This window comes from Scyliorhinus canicula, chromosome 4 (genome assembly GCF_902713615.1).
Source record: "Scyliorhinus canicula chromosome 4, sScyCan1.1, whole genome shotgun sequence".
Lineage (NCBI taxonomy): Eukaryota > Metazoa > Chordata > Chondrichthyes > Carcharhiniformes > Scyliorhinidae > Scyliorhinus > Scyliorhinus canicula.
The window spans coordinates 13,480,617-13,500,203 of record NC_052149.1 but is presented as its reverse complement, the minus strand read 5'-3'; the positions used below and the strand labels follow the sequence as shown (position 1 = coordinate 13,500,203).

General features: G+C 50.0%; 1 protein-coding gene across 1 annotated transcript; it reads left to right on the top strand.

Annotated features, from left to right (window-relative positions):
• The first annotated feature begins 4,343 nt into the window (after nucleotides 1-4,343).
• Nucleotides 4,344-18,285, top strand: dnajb4 (DnaJ heat shock protein family (Hsp40) member B4). The gene is made up of 3 exons (XM_038793735.1): nucleotides 4,344-4,965; nucleotides 6,927-7,507; nucleotides 17,072-18,285. The coding sequence occupies exons 1-3, from the start codon at nucleotides 4,755-4,757 to the stop codon at nucleotides 17,303-17,305; spliced, it is 1,026 nt and encodes a 341-aa protein (XP_038649663.1). The 5' UTR covers nucleotides 4,344-4,754; the 3' UTR covers nucleotides 17,306-18,285.
• Nucleotides 18,286-19,587: the final 1,302 nt, after the last annotated feature.

The following is a 19,587-nucleotide window of genomic DNA, read 5'->3' as shown; positions in this document are numbered from 1 at the left end:
GGAGCTGATGCACGTCATTCAAGTGGGCTTCGTCAGACAGAAACGAGATTGTCTCGACCCAATAAAGGGGTCGATCAATCGGATGGAACATAGGCTGGATGCCCAGGATCAGATGATCCAGAAGTTGGAGAAATCGCTGGCGGATCAGAGGAGCACCAAACGGTGGTGGAGCTGGAGGTGGAGATGCTGAAGGATCAGCAGAAAAGGCTGTTAGAAAAAGTGGAAGAGCTGGAGAACAGTGCGCGCCGCCAGAATTTGAGAATTGTCAGTCTCCCTGAAGGGGCTGATACGGGTGCTTTTGGGGTAAATATATTCCAGAAGCTTCTGGGGGAGGGAGCTTTTCCCCAGCCGCTGGAGGTGGACAGGGCGTGCAGGGTGATGGCGAGGAAGCCTCGGCTGGGGGACCCCCCCAGGGCGATGGTGGTGCGGTTCCACAGATTTCTTGATAAAGAGTGTGTCCTCCAGCGGGGCCGAACGTACCAGGAGCTGCAAGTGGGACAATAGTATACTGCGTGTCTATCAGGACCTGAGTGTGTAGGTGGCCAGAAAGAGGACAAGCTTCAGGCAGGTGAAGGAGATCCTGTTTAAGAGTAAAGTGAAATTTGTGCTCCTCTACCTGGCACGCCTCTGGGTCACCCATGAGGACCAGCGCCACTACTTTGAGTCGCCCGAAGAGGCGATGGACTTTGCCAAGAAGGGTCTGGCGCAGAACTGAGGACTTTTTCGGACTTAAGCTGCGGCGTCTTTCTCTTTTTTCTTTTTTGAATGATGTATAAATGGTTTGATTGCTGTCCTTTCTTTTCTGTTTGTCTTTGAAGTTTGGGTAAAGACGGGGGAGTAAAAGGTATTCGGTCGTTGTTGGGTTTTTATTTGGTGTTTGGATAGGGTCTGTCTTGGACTGTCTCCTATGGCAATTAGGAGATTGTTCGGTCTTGGTTTGATGAGGGAAGTGGTTTCGGTGACCAGAGGGGGAGTGGAGTAGGGAACAATAGGTGGGAGACTTCGTGGCGCCGGAGGCGAGGGCCACTAGGCTAGCTGAGGGAGCTAGTTCGCGGAAGCACAGTGGGGGGGGGGGGGGATGTATACTGGTTCAATACAGGGCAGGGGTTGGGCTATAGAGTGATGTTGCTGGGGGGGGGGGGCGAGCTATTCTGCTGAAGTGGGACGGACTTGGGTCTGGGGATGGAGAGGAGGTCGGGGTGGGGGCTGCCTGGAGGTGGGCAGTTGACGGCGCGACGCATGGGCTGGGGTGGGTGTCTGGAGATGGGGGTGGGGTGGGTGGGTGTCTGGAGATGGGGGTGGTGTGGGTGGGTGGGTGTCTGGAGATGGGGGTGGGGTGGGTGTATGGGTGTCTGGAAATCGGAGTGGGGTGGGTAGGGTTTCCGGGGATGGGGGTGGAGGGGGGTAGGTGGGTGTCTGGAGATGGAGGTGGGGTGGGTGGATGGGCATCTGGAGATTGGGGGTGGGTGGGTGTCTGGAGATGAGGGCGGGTATGTGGGTTGGTGTCTGGAGATGAGGGTGGGTGGGTCGGGTGGGTGTCTGGAGATGGGGGGGGTGGGTGGGTGTCTGGAAATGAGGGGGGGGGGGGTCGGTGTCTGGAGATGAGGGGGGGGTGGGTCGGTGTCTGGAGATGAGGGGGTTTGGGTGGGTGTCTGGAGATGAGGGGGGTGGGTGGGTGGGCGTGAGGAGAAGAGGGGGGGTGGGTGTCTGGAGATGAGGGGGGGTTGGGTCGGTGTCTGGAGATGAGGGGGTGGGTGGGTGGGCGTGAGGAGAAGAGGGGGGTGGGTGTCTGGAGATGAAGGCGGGTGGGTGCGTGTGTGGGTGTCTGGCGATGAGGGGGTGGGTGGGTGTCTGGAGATGGGGGGGTGGGTGTCTGGAAATGAGGTGGGGTGGGTGTGTGGGTGTCTGTAGATGGGGGGGTGAGGGGGGGTGCCTGTTGATGGGGGGTGGGTGGGTGGAGATGGAGGGGGGATGAGGGAGGGGTGCCTGTTGATGGGGAGTGGGTGGGTGCAGATGGGGGGGTGAGGGAGGGGTGCCTGTTGATGGGGGGTTGGGTGGGTGGAGATGGGGGGGTGAGGGAGGGGTGCCTGTTGATGGGGGGGTGGAGATGGGGAGGGTGAGGGAGAGGTACCTATTGATGGGGGGTTGGGTGGGTGGAGATGGAGGGGGGTGAGGGAGGGGTGCCTGTTGATGGGGTGGGGGGTGAGGGAGGGGTGCCTGTTGATGGCGGTGGGTGGGTGGAGATGGGGGGGGGCTGTTGATGGGGGGTGGTGGAGATGGGGTGGGTGGGTGGGTGGATGGAGATGGGGGGTGAGGGAGGGGTGCCTGTTGATGGGGGGTGGGGTACCTGTTGATGGGGGGGTCGGTGGAGATGGAGGGGTGAGGGAGGGGTGCCTGTTGATGGGGGTGGGTGGGTGGAGATGGGGGGGGGGTGGAGATGGAGGGGGTGGAGGTGAGGGAGGGGTGCCTGTTGATGGGGGTGGGGTGGGTGGAGGTGGAGGGGGGTGAGGGAGGGGTGCCTGTTAATGGGGGGTGGGTGGATGGAGATGGGGGGGTGGAGATGGAGGGGGGTGAGGGAGGGGTGCCTGTTGGAGGGGGGTGGGTGGATGGAGATGGGGGGGTGGAGATGGGGGGGGTGAGGGAGGGGTGCCTGTTGATGGGTGGTGGGTGGATGGAGATGGGGGGGGTAGATGGGGGGGTGCCTGTTGATGGGGGGTGGAGATGGGGGGGTGAGGGAGGGGTGCCTGTTGATGGGGGGTGGGTGGATGGAGATGGGGGGGGGGATGAGGGAGGGGTGCCTATTGATGGGGGGTGGGTGGATGGAGATGGGGGGGGGGGGGTGGGTGGAGATGGAGGGGTATCTGAAGCTGAGGTTGCCCGGGTTGCTGTCACAGCCGCCCCGCTTTCTTCTGAATCACAAGCTTTTAGCCCTCAGCAAAGTGTCCCTGCCCCCCCCCCCCCCCCCCCCCCCCCCCCGGGACCCAGTGATCCCTCCCCCCCCCCCCCCCCCTCTCCCGGGTACCCAGTGATCCCTCCCCCCCCCCCCCCCCCCTCCCGGGTACCCAGTGATCCCCCCCTCCCCTCCTCTCCCCCGGGGACCCAGTGAGTGTTTCCTGGGAAGGCGATGTGGATGTGGAAGGAATGCTGAAATGTTTGCGTCAGTGTTGTGGGAGGCTGGGGAGTGACGCGCTGCTGCTGCCCATCTTCTGGAAGCAGCCGGGCGCCATGGGCTTTGTATAAAGGCGCGGACGGCGAGGCTGACAGGGGGAGGGAGCTGCTCACTGCGGGACACACACACACACAACAGGAGCTGCTCACTGCGGGACACACACACACACAACAGGAGCTGCTCACTGCGGGACACACACACAACAGGAGCTGCTCACTGCGGGACACACACACAACAGGAGCTGCTCACTGCTCACTGCGGGACACACACACACAACAGGAGCTGCTCACTGCAGGACACACACACACAACAGGAGCTGCTCACTGCTCACTGCGGGACACACACACACAACAGGAGCTGCTCACTGCGGGACACACACACAACAGGAGCTGCTCACTGCTCACTGCGGGACACACACACACAACAGGAGCTGCTCACTGCGGGACACACACACAACAGGAGCTGCTCACTGCGGGACACACACACACAACAGGAGCTGCTCACTGCTCACTGCGGGACACACACACACAACAGGAGCTGCTCACTGCGGGACACACACACACAACAGGAGCTGCTCACTGCTCACTGCGGGACACACACACACAACAGGAGCTGCTCACTGCGGGACACACACACACTGCCTGTCCAGCAGAGCAGCCCAGCTCAGAGCAGCCTAGCTCAGCTTAGTTTAGCTGAGACCAGCAGCTCAGCTCAGCAGACCAGATCAGTGCAGGTCATCAGACCAGTCCAGTCCAGCCCAGTCTAGTTCAATTGAATCCAGCCCAGCCTAGCTCAGTCCAGTCCAGTAGTCCAGCTCACTCCAGTCCAGTTGACTCCAGCCCAGCCCAGTAGAGTCCAGCCCAGCGCAGTCCACTCCAGTCCAGCCTAGTTCAATTGAATCCAGCCCAGCTGAGTCCAGTCCAGTAGAGTCTAGTCCAGCCCAGTCCAGTTGAGTCCAGCTCACTCCAGTCCAGTCCTGTCCAGTTGAGTCCAGCTCACTCCAGTCCAGCTCAGTCTAGTCCAGTAGAATCCAGCCCAGCTCAGTCCAGTCCAGTAGAATCCAGCCCAGCTCAGTCCAGTCCAGCTCAGTCCAGTCCAGTTGAGCCCAGTCCAGTAGAATCCAGCCCAGCTCAGTCCAGTCCAGCTCAGTCCAGTCCAGTCCAGCTCAGTCCAGTCCAGTTGAGCCCAGCCCAGCTCAGTCCAGTCCAGTAGAGTCCAGCCCAGCTCAGTCCAGTCCAGTAGAGTCCAGCCCAGTCCAGTTGAGTCCAGCTCACTCCAGTCCAGCTCAGTCCAGTCCAGTTGAGCCCAGCTCAGTCCAGTCCAGCTCAGTCCAGTCCAGTAGAATCCAGCCCAGCTCAATCCAGTCCAGTAGAATCCAGCCCAGCTCAGTCCAGTCCAGTAAAGTCCAGCCCAGCTCAGTCCTGTCCAGTAAAGTCCAGCCCAGCTCACTCCAGTCCAGCTCACTCCAGTCCAGCTTAGTCCAGCCCAGCTCAGTCCAGCCCAGCTCAGTCCAGTCCAGCTCACTCCAGTCCAGCACAGCTCTCGGCCGGGCAGCAGTGCTTCTTCAGCAGCTCTCCACCGCGGCATGGGGAAGGATTATTACAGCATCCTGGGCTTGCAGAAGGGAGCTTCGGAGGAAGCGATCAAGAAGGCTTATCGGAAGCAAGCCCTGAAATGGCACCCGGACAAGAACAAATCGGCCAGCGCCGAGGAGAAGTTCAAGGAGGTGGCCGAAGCCTACGAGGTGCTGAGCGACCCCAAGAAGAGGGAGATCTACGACCAGTTTGGGGAAGAAGGTCAGTCACCGGGGGGGGGGGGGGGCAACATTAATTTGTGCTGTTAATAAAAAGTGGCGAAGTGCTAGTGTGTGAGAGGCCAGAGTGAAGGTGGAGAGGGTCTCTGAGGGATTAGCATTAGCAGTCCCTGTCACATTTCTAATTTCCTTCACAAACTGTCAATCCATTTGGTTCAGTCAGTGGAGGTGACTGGAATAACTCCCTGTTTGCATTTAATGAGTGAGCTTGCAAAAGGCTTTATTTTTGTTGCCAGTGCTTTGATGATCCTTATCCCAAAGCTGCCATTCTTTCATATGTCTCTCAGGATAACCCACAACTCGGGTCTTTCGGTTATTTTGTTCCCTCAACTTGTGGCAAATGTCAGCAAGTGAGATGTTAAACAGCCCCTATGACGATGGATCTATTCATACACCTGGATATGTATATGTATGTGTGTTTAATGAATGCACCACACTTTAAATGGATTGCTTCTTTTAACTAAATGGGTGTTCAAGGGCCGCCTGTGTTTTGTGGAACATGGGAAATCTGCTCCACCATTCAGTTTAGATCATTGTATTTTTCCCCTCAACTCCATTTCTCACAATCGTAGAAAAGAACAGCACTGAAGGAGGCCATCTATCTCCTCAAATATGCTCAGGCCCTTTCAGACAGCAATCCTGGGGGCCCCAATCCCGCTGCTCATTCCCCGTAATCACTGCAATTTTTTTTCTCCTCCCTCTGTTCCCTATCAATTCCTGTGTATCTGTCCCACCATTGAAGTGAGACTGTGGCTTTTCTGTACTGCAACCCCACTTCAGTGAGCCAGGTTCAATTCCGACCTCGGGTGACTGTCTGTGTGGAGTTTGCATGCGCTCCCCGTGTCTGCGTGGGTTTCCTCCGGGTGCTCCGGTTTCCTCCCACAGTCCAAAGATGTGCAGGTTAGGTGGATTGACTGAGCTAAATTGCCCCTTCGTGTCCAAAGATTACCTATATTAGGTGTATTAGAAATACCTGGCATCTACATGTTCCGAGATGTGCAGGTTAGGTGGAGACGCGGGAATAGGACGGGCGAGTGGGCCGAGGTACGGTGCTCTTTCAGAGGGTTGGTCAGACTTGATGGGCTGAATGGCCTCCTTGTGCTCTGTAGGGATACCACAGTTGTTTCACATCACTGGATGCCTTTCTGGAGCAAAGGTCCTGTTGGATGTTGAGAGGGAGAGAGTAGAACTAGGGGATACAGAGGGCGGCATATGGCGCATTGGTTAGCACTGGGACTGTGGTGCTGAGGACCTGAGTTTGAATCCCGGCCCTGGGTCACTGTCCGTGTGGAGTTTACACATTCTCCCTGTGTCTGCGTGAGTTTCACCCCCACATCCCAAATATGTGCAGGTTAGATGGATTGGCCATGCTAAATTGCCCCTTAATTGGCAACAATTAATTGGGCACACTCATTTTTTTTTTTAAAGAACTAGGGGACACAATTTGTAAATAAGTGGTCTCCCATTTTAAGATTGATCTGAGGAGAATTATGTTTTTCTCTCTCTCTCTCTCTCTCTCTCTCTCGAGGTTGTTAGTCTGTTGAATTCTCTTTCCCAGAGAGTGAGGGAAACTGGCTCACTGAATGTTTTTAACACAGATGGATGTAGATAGATTCTTGATCTGACAAGGAAGCCAAAGGATATTGGGTGGTAATGAGGAAAGTGGCCTTCAGGCCGCAATCAGATCAGCCATGATCTTATTAAATGGCGGAGCAGGCTCGATTGGCCGAATGGCGTACTCCTGCTCTAAATTCATATGTTCGTATCACAGTTTGGAAAGTTTCAGACTGACCCCTCGCGTTGAATTCCTCTTGTTGGCAAGGGCTGGCTGTCCAGGATGTGGGAAATTCTGTATTATAAATGTGTCATTGCTTGACAGAACAAGGCCTTTGCAGTCTATAAAGGAACAGCTGCTAGTAAACATCCTTTCTTTTCCTTTGACAGGGCTCAAAGGCGGAGCTGGCGGTCCGGATGAGCAAGGAGGAACATTCCGCTACACTTTCCATGGAGACCCCCATGCCACCTTTGCAACATTCTTTGGGGGTGCCAACCCCTTTGAGATGTTCTTTGGAAGGAGGATGGCAAACGGCCATCAGGAAGAGGGCATGGACGTGGACTCTGACCCCTTTGCCCAGTTTGGAGGCTTCAGCATGAACGGCTTCCCCAGGGAAAGGCACGGAGGAGGGATGATGGGGCAGATGCGGCGCAGGCAAGACCCCCCCATCATCCACGACCTCCGAGTGTCCCTGGAGGAGGTCTACAACGGCTCCACCAAGAGGATGAAGATCTCCAGGAAGCGGCTGAATCCTGATGGTAGGACCGTCAGGACAGAGGACAAGATACTTACCATTGAAATTAAAAAGGGCTGGAAAGAAGGGACCAAAATCACTTTCCCCAAAGAAGGGGACGAAACGCCCAACACTATTCCAGCTGATGTGGTTTTTGTGCTGAAGGACAAGCCTCATTCCCACTTTAAGAGGGACGGATCAAATATTGTCTACCATGCCCGTGTCAGCTTAAGAGAGGTACCTTTACTCCCAGAGGTGTTTGTTTTGTCAAATATGTGCTTGTTTCCTTTTACTTTACATGTCTGTTGGATAAGCTACAGTTAAAATAAGAAATTACTTCCACCGTCTCCACAATGATTTCCCTCCCTCTCCCGTCCGCAAGACCACCACACTCCTCCCAATTATTTTTTAAAATTTAAATTTGGAGTACCCGATTCATTTTTTCCGATTAGCCTGGCCAATCCACTTCCTCTGCACATCTTTGGGTTGTGGGGGCGAAAACCACACAAACACGGGGAGAATGTGCAAACTCCACACGGACAGTGACCCAGAGCCGGGTTCGAACTTGGGATCTTGGTGTCGTGAGGCAGCAGTGCGGAGCCACACTCCTCCAATTCTGACATCTTTTGAATCCCCAATTTCCATCGCCATCTGCTGCCTTGGCCCTACGTTCTGTACTTCAAGCCCCTCCACCTCTTCTGTCCCTCCCCATGCCCCCCCCCCCCCCCCCTTAAAACCTGCCACTTTGATGAAGCCTTAATTGGAAAAAAATGAATTGGGTACTCTAAATTTATAAAAAAAAATCCCTTCATGTGGTCCCATGTCACATTTAATCTGATTGCTGCTGTGAAGCAACTCACTATGTTTTTAAAAAATCAATTTAGAGTACCCAGTTATTTTATTTTTCCAATTAAGGGGCAATTTAGCGTGGCCAATCCGCCTAACCTGCACACCTTTGGGTGTGGGGGTGAAATCCATGCAAACACGGGGAGAACATTCACTACAATGTGCAAACTCCACACGGACAGTGACCTGGGGCCGGGATCGAACCCGGGTCCTTAGTGCCGTAGGCAGCAATGCTAACCACTGTGCCATGTGCCGCTCTCCTCACTTATGTTTTTACCATGGTAAAGACTCGAATGCTGTGTTTGTTGCCACCACCAGTTCCAAGGCCAAACTGGTGAGAGTTGGAGAATGCTGAGAGTTGGCCAACTCTCATTACCATTATGACCACCCACAAGAGCCCACTACCCCTCCCTAACCAGCTGGAGAACACACCGGCATTCAGCAGGCCATTTGTCCAAAATTCCCAATGAATAATCTTTATTAGTGTCACAAGTAGGCTTACATTAACACTGCAATGAAATTACTGTGAAAAGCCCCTAGTCGCCACACTCCGGCGCCTGTTTGAATACACCGAGGGAGAATTCAGAATGTCCAATTCACCCAAAAGCCCGTCTTTCGGGACTTGTGGGAGGAAACCGGAGCACGTGGAGGTAACGCAGGCGAATATACTCAGTACCTTAAATTATAATTGTCACATCAATCTCTAGCTACGTCAAAGGCCTCGATGTGAAAAATCCACTCGGTGTTGTTCAGCATCATTAATACAGTCAGTTTATAGGAAGCTATAAATAATGCAAGCTGATTTTATTTTTAGAAACGTTTTCTGTTACTACATAGCAGTAACCATAACCCTTCTCAGAACAGACCTGCTTTTATATCTCTCCTCTGACAGCTCATGTATCCAAGTGTATAAGTGAGTCATCCAAACCAGAATATCGTGAGGTTGATTTTGCAAATTGTGCTGAATTAGCTGGGATTGTCGTCAAGGCGTGATGATACTTGGAGTTAGGAAAGGGGATGAGAAGTAATTTTACAATTCTGTGTTGAGATAGGGCCAGGATTTGCCGTTGTGAGCCAGCCCCCGCTACTAGCGAAGACAGGGAATTTGCCGCTCAGCCAAATCTCCCATTCCGATCCCGCTGCAGGGCGGAAATACCTGCCCAAGAACTTGTTTGTCTGCTGGAAATTTAGGATTGCTACTGTGACGACTGGAAGATTTTAGGAATATTGAATTTGAAGTATTGGGCAATTTAAGGGTGGGAAGTGTTAAAACTGGGGTTAGAGTACGTTTGACTGCAGTGGTCATGTTTTTAAATAATTCTGTTTTTACTGGGACTGGGTGCTTGTAGCAGCCAGCAGGTGAAATTGACAAAGGAATGTGTTGTTCAGTCTGGGCTAATGCAGTGGTTTGACCGTGAAAGCCCCTGGGAAGTTAATGTACTTTGCAGCCTGCAGAGATAGTTTTTTTTTCAGTTTGGTGAGATGAGGTCATTGCTGGGTGGAGCCGAGGAAAGCAGAGAGACATTTTGAAAAGCTTTAGAGAGTTAGTTTTTGTGGCGAACCTTTGGAAAGGTGTTGAATTCTGATCAGCCTGACGCTGAGTGCCCAATTCTCTGATAGTAAGATAGATTGAGAGCATCCATGTTTCATTCTTGTTGTTTAATGGGAAATTGAGTAGCAGTGTTTAAGGCCTTTTTCAAAAATTTAATTTGGAGTACCAAATTATTTTTTTCCAATTAAGGGGCAATTTAGCGTGGCCAATCCACCTACCCTGCACATCTTTGTGTTGTGGGGGTGAGACCCACGCAGACACAGGGAGGATATGCAAACTCCGCACGGACAGTGACCCGGGACATGCAATCACTCCCGAATGAAGCACTTTTTACGCAATCTTACAAATAAACTAAAATATTGGTGCTTTGGTCTAGTATCCTAGCCACTGTTGGGGTCTGGTCTGGAATCAAAATACTTCATGTGATTTTTCTGATTTAGAAAGTTCATTCAATTGTAAGACATATGGGGAAGAAAGCTCATTCATGATTAACAATAACATGTTTTCTCTCTCGGGGTCGAGAGACTGTGGAACATTCTTGACCAGAGAGCAGTAGAGGTGGGATCAGTGAATATTTTTAAGGTAGAGGTAGATAGATTGTTGACTGTCAAGGGAGTGAAAAGGAAGTGTATCGGGGGTAGGCAGGATAGTGGCGTTGCGGCTGCAGATCAGATCAGCCATGATCTTAGAATGGCGGAGCAGGCTCGAGGGGCCGAATGGCCTGCTCTTGCTCCGAATTCGGATGTCCACATGTAATGCCTGTTCTGGAAGGAATTGGCTTGGTGGACTGAATTAACTTTACTCCTTCCAAGCTTTCTCATGTTGTGAATATACATTGTGAAATATGGGAAACATTCAAAATAAGAACGAAAAATATTAGAAGTCAGCATCAGACTGTATTCACCCAAATAACAAAATGGTACAAAATCAGCAATCGGAATTACAAGTTTATAATGGTCAATGCCCGAGGGAGCATGATTTGAATTTGGATTTGTTTATTGTCACGTGTACCGAGGTACAGTGCATTTTCTGCGTGCAGCTGAAACAGATCATTTGGTGCATGAAAAGAAAATACGTAATGGGGCAACACAAGGTACACAATGTAAATTCATAGACACGGCATCGGTGAAGCATACAGGAATGTAGTATTAATCCGGTCAGTCCATAGGAGGGTCATCTGGTAACAGCGGGGACGAAGCTGTTTTTGAATCTGTTCATGCATGTTCTCAGACTCCTGCATCGCCTGTCCGATGGAAGAAGTCGGATGAAATGAAATGAAAATGAAAATCGCTTATTGTCACAAGTAGGCTTCAAATGAAGTTACTGTGAAAAGCCCCTAGTCGACACATTCCGGCGCCTGTTCGGGGAGGCTGGTACAGGAATTGAACCGTGCTGCTGGCCTGCCTTGGTCTACTTTCAAAGCCAGCGATTTAGCCGTGTGCTAAAGCCGGGTGGGAGGGGTCTTTGATTATGCTGCCCGCTTTCCCAAGGCAGTGGGAAGTGTAGGTGGAATCAATGGATGGGAGACGGGTTTGTGTGATGGACTGGGTGGTGTTCACGACTCTCTGAAGTTTCTTCCTGTCTTGGGCCGAGCAGTTGCCATACCAGGCTGTGATGCAGCCAGATAGGATGCTTTCTATGGTGCATCTGTAAAAGTTGGCAAGAGTCTTTATAATCTTTATTATTGTCACAAGTAGGCTTACATTAACACTGCAATGAAGTTACTGTGAAAAGCCCCAAGTCGCCACACTCGGGCACCTGTTCGAGTACAGAGGGAGAATTCAGAATGTCCAATTCACCTAACAACCACGTCATTCGGGACTTGTGGGAGGAAACTGGAGCACCCGGAGGAAACCCACGCAGACACGTGGAGAATGTGCAGACTCCACCCAGTGACCCAAGCCGGGAAGCGAACCTGGGACCCTGGCGCTGTGAAGCAATAGTAGTAACCACTGTGCTGCAGTGTGGATATGCCAAATTACTTTAGTTTCCTGAGGAGGTATAGGCACCGTTGTGCTTTCTTGGTGGTAGTGTCGACGTGGGTGGACCAGGACAGATTGTTGATGATGTGCACACCTGGGAATTTGAAGCTGCTAACCATCTCCACCTCGTCGCTGTTAATACTGACAGGGGTGTGTACAGTACTTTGCTTCCTGAAGTCAATGACCAGCTCTTTAGTTTTGCTGGCATTGAGGGAGAGATTGTTGTCGTTGCACCACTGCACTAGGTTCTAAATCTCCCTCGTGTATTCGGACTCGTCGTTGTTCGAGATCCGGCTGACTATGGTCGTATCATCAGCAAACGTGTAGATGGAGTTGGAGCCAAATTTTGCCATACAGTCGTGTGTGCACAGGGAGTAGAGTAGGGGGATAAGTACGCAGCCTTGCGGGGCCCCGGTATTGAGGACTATTGTGGAGGAGGTGTTGTTGTTTATTCTTACTGATTGTCATCTGTGGGTCAGAAAGTCAAGGATCCAGTTGCAGAGTGAGGGGCCAAGTGCTAGGTTTTGGAGCATTGATATGAACTTGGCTGGGATTATGGTGTTGAAGGCAGAGCTATAGTCAATAAATAGGAGTCTCATGTAGGTTACCTAGTTGTCGAGATGCTCCAGGGATGAGTGTAGGGCCAGGGAAACGGCGTCTGCTGTGGAAGGATTCCGGCAATATGCGAATGGCAGTGGATCAAGGCATTCTGGGAGTATGGAGGTGATGTGCTTCATGACAAACCTCTCAAAGCACTTCATAATGATTGATGTCAGGGCCACCGGACGGAAGTCATTGAGGCACATTGACTGGTTCTTCTTTGGCACCGATATGATGGTGGTCTTCTTGAAGCAGGTGCGGACCTCGGAAGGCGATTAGGGGCAGGTTGAAGATGTCCATGAACACCTCTGCCAGCTGGTCTGCGCAGGCTCTGAGTGCAAGACCAGGGACATCGTTCGGATCCGGTTGGTACTGGTTCACAAAGTCATGAACGAGTCATGATGGCACCTCGGGGAGTCTTGCTGGGATGTTGAGGCCCCCGGGTGGTTGGGTACAGGTCAGGGTGGCACCCTGGCACTTCCCCTGGCATCTTTGCACAGCCAACCTGTCAGGTGCCAGGTAGTCTGTGCCAGGGTTCGGGCTGCAGGGGAGGGAGCCTTGCCCATAAGAACTGGGTAAGGAGGGGGCTCAAGGACCCCAGAAGAAGTAGTTTGGGTGAAGTAGCGGGGGTCCTGAGGCCATGGTGCATAAAGGGGGTTGAGAGATTGGGATTGCCTTTAAAGATGACGCCCCCAAGGGCAGCGCGGCGGTGCAGTGGGTTAGCACTGCTGCCTCACGGCGCCGAGGTCCCAGGTTCGATCCCGGCTCTGGGTCACTGTCTGTGGGGAGTTTGCACATTCTCCCAGTGTTTGCATGGGTTTCGCCCCCACAACCCAAAAAGATGTGCAGGGCAGGTGGATTGGCCCCGTGATTGGAAAAAAAATGAATTGTGTACTCTAAATTTATTTTTTTTAAATGGCTTCCCGATCCGTGAGTAGTCTTAAAGACTTAAAGAGTGACCACGAAGGTGAGTTCCTCGCCGGGGCCAAACAAAACGGCAAAGTGCCGCTGAATAGCGGGCTCTTTCTCAGTGCCAGAGGCACCCAGAAACACCCTGCTCAATGCACCGTTATGCAGACTTTTCTTTATGGTTGGTTGGGCCATGAAGAATGTAATGTGTTGCCATGAAATTTGATGTCTAAGCTGGGGCGGAACCTCATCTATATGGGGCAGCACACTGTTGCTTCACAGCGCCAGGGTCCTAGGTTCAATTCCCGGCTTGGGTCACTGTCTGTGTGGAGTCTGCACGTTCTCGCCGTGTCTGCGTGGGTTTCCTCCGGGTGCTCCAGTTTCCTCCCACAGTCCAAAAGATGTGCAGGTTAGGTGGATGGGCCATGATAAATTGCCGTTAGTGTCCAATATGGTTGGATTGAGTTACGGGGATAGGGTGGGCCTAGGTGGGGTGCTCTTTCCAGGGCCGGTGCAGATTCGATGGACCGAGTGGCCTCCTTCTGCAGTGTAAATCCTATGATTTATATGGCAGCTGCAGTAAGATTGTAATTTTTTTTTTAAAGCTTGCAATTTTACCATAAACGGTGCACAGAAAAATGTTCCTTTTCGAAGAGATTTGGCTGTAGGCTGGAAGGTCGTGGAGGTCACAGTAAAAAAATATTTGGGAAGTATGGTGACCCATTCAGAGAGCAGGCACGTGGGTATCCCCATGAGGGGGTAAGAGTCTGAGGATAATGAGCAGAAATGGATAAGAAGATGTAAAAGCAGGAAGTTATCCAAAATATCTTTATATGATGAATTGAGCCTCAATGGGATCATTGTGTCCAATCCTGGGGACCACACTTTAGGAAGAATATCCAGACCTGGGAGAGGGTTCAGATAAATAGGGTGCAACTGTTCCACTGGGAGGAGCGTCCAAAACAAAGATTTATTTATTTTTTAACGTAATTGGAAAAAGAAGCAGAATGGAGGCAAGAATTAACTTTACACAGCGAGCTGTTCTGATCTGGAATGCACTGCCTGCAGGGTTGGTTTTCAAAACTAAATTGGTCAAATACTTGCAAGGGGGGAAAAAAAACAAATGTTCGGGCTAAGGGTGAAAGAGCAGGTGAAGCGAGAGTAATTGGATAGCTCTTACACAGAGGTGGGACAGACATGATGGGGCGAATAACCTAATTTTTGTTTGTTTGCAGCTGTACCTGACAGTTGCAGAGTGCGGTGTGTTTACAATTTTAGGGATGGGCAGTAAATGCACAACAATGCCACATGCTGTGAATACTTTCTTAAAATGACTTTTCCTTGGATGTGGTACAAACACATTTAAGGGACGTGGGCTTCGCTGGCTAGGCCAGCCTTTATTGGCCCATCCTGAATTAATAATAATCTTTATTATTGTCACCAGTGGGCTTACATTAACACTGCAATGAAGTTACTGTGGAAATCCCCTTGAATTGCCCTTGAGAAGGTGGTGGTGAGCTGCCTTCTTGAACCGCTGTAGTTCATGCAGTGCAGGTACACCCAGGGTGCTGTGAGGGAGGGAGCTCCAGGATTTTGACTCCGTGACAGTGAAGGAACACCGATATATTTCCAAGTCAGGATGGTGTGTGGTTGGAGAGGAATTTCCAGGTGTTGACATCCCCAATTTACTGCTGTTTGTCTGCTGGATTGTCGCAGTCGTGGTTTTGAAAGGTTCTGTCTCAGGAGCCTTGGTGAGGTTCTGCAGGTAATCTTGTAGATGGTTGTCCACTGCTGCTCCTGTGCGTCAGTGGTGGAAGGAGTGAATGTTTGTGGAAGCAATGCCAATCAAGAGGGCTGCTTTGTCCTGGGTGCTGTCGAGCTTCTTCAGTGCTGTTGGAACTGCACTCATCCAGGCAAGTGGTGTGCAGGTGCAACTTTGGCGAGACAGGACCAGGCTTAGCACTGATGCCTTATGCGGTTGAATGGCAGGATATATTCCATTGTTTAGACTCTTGGATGAATATTTGATTCCCTCCGTGTCTGCGTGGATCTCACCCCCACAAACCCAAAAAGATGTGCAAGCTGGTAAATTGGCCACGCTAAATTACCCTTTAAGTGGGGGGAAAAAAAGAATCCAATACTCTAAATTTTTTTTTTTTTTAAAGATTCAAATATTCAGCGAGTGGAAGAGTCCCTGCTCTCGAATCATTTAAAGTCAACGCTGGGATATTTTTTTAAATGATCCGCCAGGGGCTGGTTTAGCACAGTGGGCTAAACAGCTGGCTTGTAAAGCAGAACAAGGCCAGCAGCACGGGTTCAATTCCCGTACCAGCCTCCTCGAACAGGTGCCGGAATGTGGCAACTAGGGGCTTTTCACAGTAATTTCATTTGAAGCCTATTTGTGACAATAAGCCATTTTCACTTCATTTCACTCCGAATATCATCCATTTTTTGGTCTGATTTTGCTCCTTTCCAGCATCTGGAAGATTGAGATTCTTCCAGGTTAAAAGTGCAATGTTAATTCAAATTGCTTCTGCTAAGCGATATTGTCAAAATCACACTTTTAGCAATTTTTAGCACAGTGGTTAAATAGCTGGCTTGTAATGCAGTACACGACAGCAGCGCGGGTTCAATTCCCGTACTGGCCTCCCTGAACAGGCGCCGGAATGTGGCGACTAGGGGCATTTCACAGTAACTTCATTGAAGCCTACTTGTGACAATAAGCGATTATTATCATGTTGTAGGCTGCAGTATTGAACCATATCAAGATGTGCATTCTGAAACTGACGGGGTGCCTCGGAGTAACTAAGTATCTGTTTCAATTATGCTACCTTTGTTTCCTTTTTTTGCAATTTTTCTCAGTGCTGATATTCTGCCCCCCACACCCCCCTTGAAGGCTGAGCCAAAGCCCTTTCCTGTGCAGTAGCGAGGGAGTGCTGAAGTGTTGGAGTTGCTGTCCTTTAAGCAGCAGATGTACCCAGCATTTAGGCCAACATGCTCAATTAGCACAAGTGAAACAGTCTTTTAAAATAAATTTAGAGTACCCAATTCATTTTTTCCAATTAAGGGGGCAATTTAGCGTGGCCAATCCAACTACCCTGCACATCTTTGGGTTGTGGGGGCGAAACCCGTGCAAACTTCAGACGGACAGTGACCCAGAGCCGGGATCGAACCTGGGAGCTCAGCGCCGTGAGGCAGTAGGGCTAACCCACTGTGCCACCGTGCTGCCCTGCACTACAGTAAAGTTAAAGGTTAGCAGTGATTGGGGGCAGCACGGTGGCGCAGTGGGTTAGCCCTGCTGCTTCACGGCGCCGAGGTCCCAGGTTCGATCCCGGCTCTGGGTCACTGTTCATGTGGAGTTTGCACATTCTCCCCGTGTTGGCATGGGTTTCACCCCCACAACCCAAAGATGTGCAGGGTAGGTGGATTGGCCGCGCTAAATTGCCCCTTAATTGACAAAACTGAATTGGGTACTCTAAATTTATTTAAAAAAGGAGTGATTGGACAGGTGGGCGAGGGGGTCGCAGTGAATGGGCCAGGACTTTGTGTTTCTTTTTTTTTTATAAATTTAGATTACCCAATTATTTTTTCCAATTAAGGGGCAATTTAGCATGGCCAATACACCTACTCTGCACATTTTTGGGTTGTGGGGGCGAAACCCACGCAGACACGGGGAGAATGTGCAAACTCCACACGGACAGTGACCCAGAGCCGGGATCGAACCTGGGACCTCAGCGCCGTGAGGCGGTTGTGCTAACCACTAGGCCACCATGCTGCCCCGGACTTTGTGTTTCTGATCATTGTCCAGCAGCACAAGCATCTCTGAAAAATAACTAAGTTACCAAGCAAAGAGAATGTCAGAGACCCTTCAGTGTTCTTTCAACTGATTATATTTATCCTTCTTCATTGCAGGCTTTATGCGGTTGTGCTATTCATGTACCATCCATGGAAGGCAGGTCAATCCCATTAACAACCCAGGACGTGGTCAAACCAGGAGCAAGGAAGAGAATAAGTGGCAAAGGATTGCCATTCCCAAAAAACCCGGATCGTCGAGGCGACCTAATCGTGGAATTTGAAGTCATTTTCCCAGACTTTATAGCCACATCGTCCAAGGAAGTGCTGAAGCGACATTTACCCATGTCATAAATATGAGGACTGGATTCTTTCACCGGAAATATCAAACTGCTGTACATAGTGAAGTAATAACTGCTTTGCGGTATATTGCTTGGGTCATGTGAGTGTTCTGGTATGAAGCATCAATGCATGTTTTGGGAAGTGTCTCAAACAGCAATAAACTTTTGTCGTGATTCTTAAAACAGAGGCTGGAGCTTTTTAACCATATCCTGGTCCTGGGTGGCTATCGAGTTTTTGAACTTTTTTGTTTTTTATTTTAGCCAATTTTATTTTGTTGTAAATATAAATGCTGCCAGACAAAAGCTAATGCATATTAAAGATTGTCGACGGGAGGTTGATGCTTAGAGACTGAGGCGAATGTTGCACTCAAGGGCTGGTTCTAAGTAGAAATGTCCTGGGTTCAAATTGCACTGTTTGATATCCACAAAGTGTATTTTGACCAGATTAGCACTTTCATTGAGAAATATCACACAATCTTTAACACATCCTGCGTTGTTTGACCCTCCATATTTATACACTGTCTATTATTTGTCGTTTTGAACTCCATTAGGATTTCCTGTCGGGCGCATTTGGTGGCAATGTGACATTTTCAACCTATATCCACCTGAACTGTGAAAAATGTCAAGTGTTATAATTTTTCCTCCATCCAGGTTTGGGTGGTGTCTGGACAGAGCACTTTGAACTCCCAAGTTCAAACATTTAGGGTGACATGCTGTACTGCCAGATACAGATCTGTCAGAAGAGTTGGGAGCGATGTGAGGTGATTTTAATTAAGTGCATTGGAGTAACATCAGGGTATTGGCTAATGTGCAATCTTATTTTATAACTTCTCAATAATAGCAACTAAAGCACTTATAACGACACTTGACAGTAATTATGAAAACCTAAAATTGAAGCAGAAAACAGGTAAAACATTTTTTTGCTTGTTGTATGATAAAATGTACTGTCTGAACGATGATGCTTTTATTTTATTAAAATTATAAATATATTCACAAAGTTGGTGTCTGACGTCCGATGTCTTGTGTTCTATGTCTATGGCTTTGTGATGTTCTCAGTTTTCATACTGTTACGATCCCCGCAGATACTTTAAAAAAATTAATTCATGGGAAGTGTGCTTTGCAGGCTGTGCCAGAATTTATTGCCCAACCCTAATTGCCCTTGAAGGGGCAGTTAAGGGTCAACCACATTGTTATGGGTCTGGAATATCATGGAGGGCAGACCAAGTAAGGATGGCAGAATTCCTTCCCCGACGTACGTTAGTGAACCAGACGGCCTTTGTTACAATAATCGACCATGGTTTCATGGTCATCGCCAGATTTTTTTGTTTTGAATTCATTTTTATTGCTGTGGTGAGATTTGAATCTGTGACCCCAGGGCAGTATTCTGGGTCTCTGGATTACTAGTCCAGTGACAACTACACAGCCTTCCCAGTCGGATCCCAAATAAACCTGGCTTGATAGATCCTAACTTTTTTTAGAAACCATAGAGGAAAGTTAGGGGTGGCATGGTGGTACAGTGGGTAGCACTGCTGCCTGACAGTGCCAGGGACCTGGGTTCGATTCCAATCTCTGGTGGCTGTTGATGTGGAGTTTGCACTTTCTCCCCGTGTCTGCGTGGGTTTTCTCCGGGTGCTCCGGTTTCCTCCCACAGTCCGAAGATGTGCAGGTTAGGTGGATTGGCCATGCTAAATTACATCTTAGGGTGGGGTTGCAGGAATAGGGCGGGGGAGTAGACCTAGACAGGATGCTCTTTCGAAGAGTGAGTGAAGCCTCGATGGGCCAAATGGCCTCCTTCTGCACTGCAGCACTGCAAGGATTCTATGAAAGTTACTGAACAAATTCCCAGAAGTCTGCTGATGAACCTTGAACACAAAGACTAAAATAATTATTAAATATTTATTACAGAGATTTTAACTTTGGTGGAGAAGCTACTGGAAACAATTATTTGGATATAATTCATAATCACAAGGAAAATGAGGGTTGATCAGGTAAATATTTGTGAAAGAGAAAATTGTGTTTAACTAACCTTGTGTTTTTTTGAAGAGGTAACAGAGAGGGAGTGTTGAGGGAAATGCTGCTGATGTGGACTTCTACAAGGCACTTGATTCTGTGCCACACCACAGATTTGTGTGAAAAGGCACAGCTCATGGTGTTATGGGCCAGGGTTTAGAGAACTCCAAAGTGTATCATGGAATTGACCTGACCCACAACTTTTAATAGATTGTGGTATGGGCAGCACATGGCCCACTCTACAGGTGTGATACAGCAAAAATGGAAAAGTATTTTTTAAAGCAA

Excerpts from the sequence above, each read along its gene's own strand:
- dnajb4 (XM_038793735.1), top strand. The coding sequence starts at position 4,755 with ATGGGGAAGGATTATTACAGCATCCTGGGCTTGCAGAAGGGAGCTTCG. Across the intron at positions 4,966-6,926 it reads CGACCAGTTTGGGGAAGAAG|GGCTCAAAGGCGGAGCTGGC; the intron begins GTCAGTCACCGG and ends TTCCTTTGACAG. Across the intron at positions 7,508-17,071 it reads CCCGTGTCAGCTTAAGAGAG|GCTTTATGCGGTTGTGCTAT; the intron begins GTACCTTTACTC and ends TCTTCATTGCAG.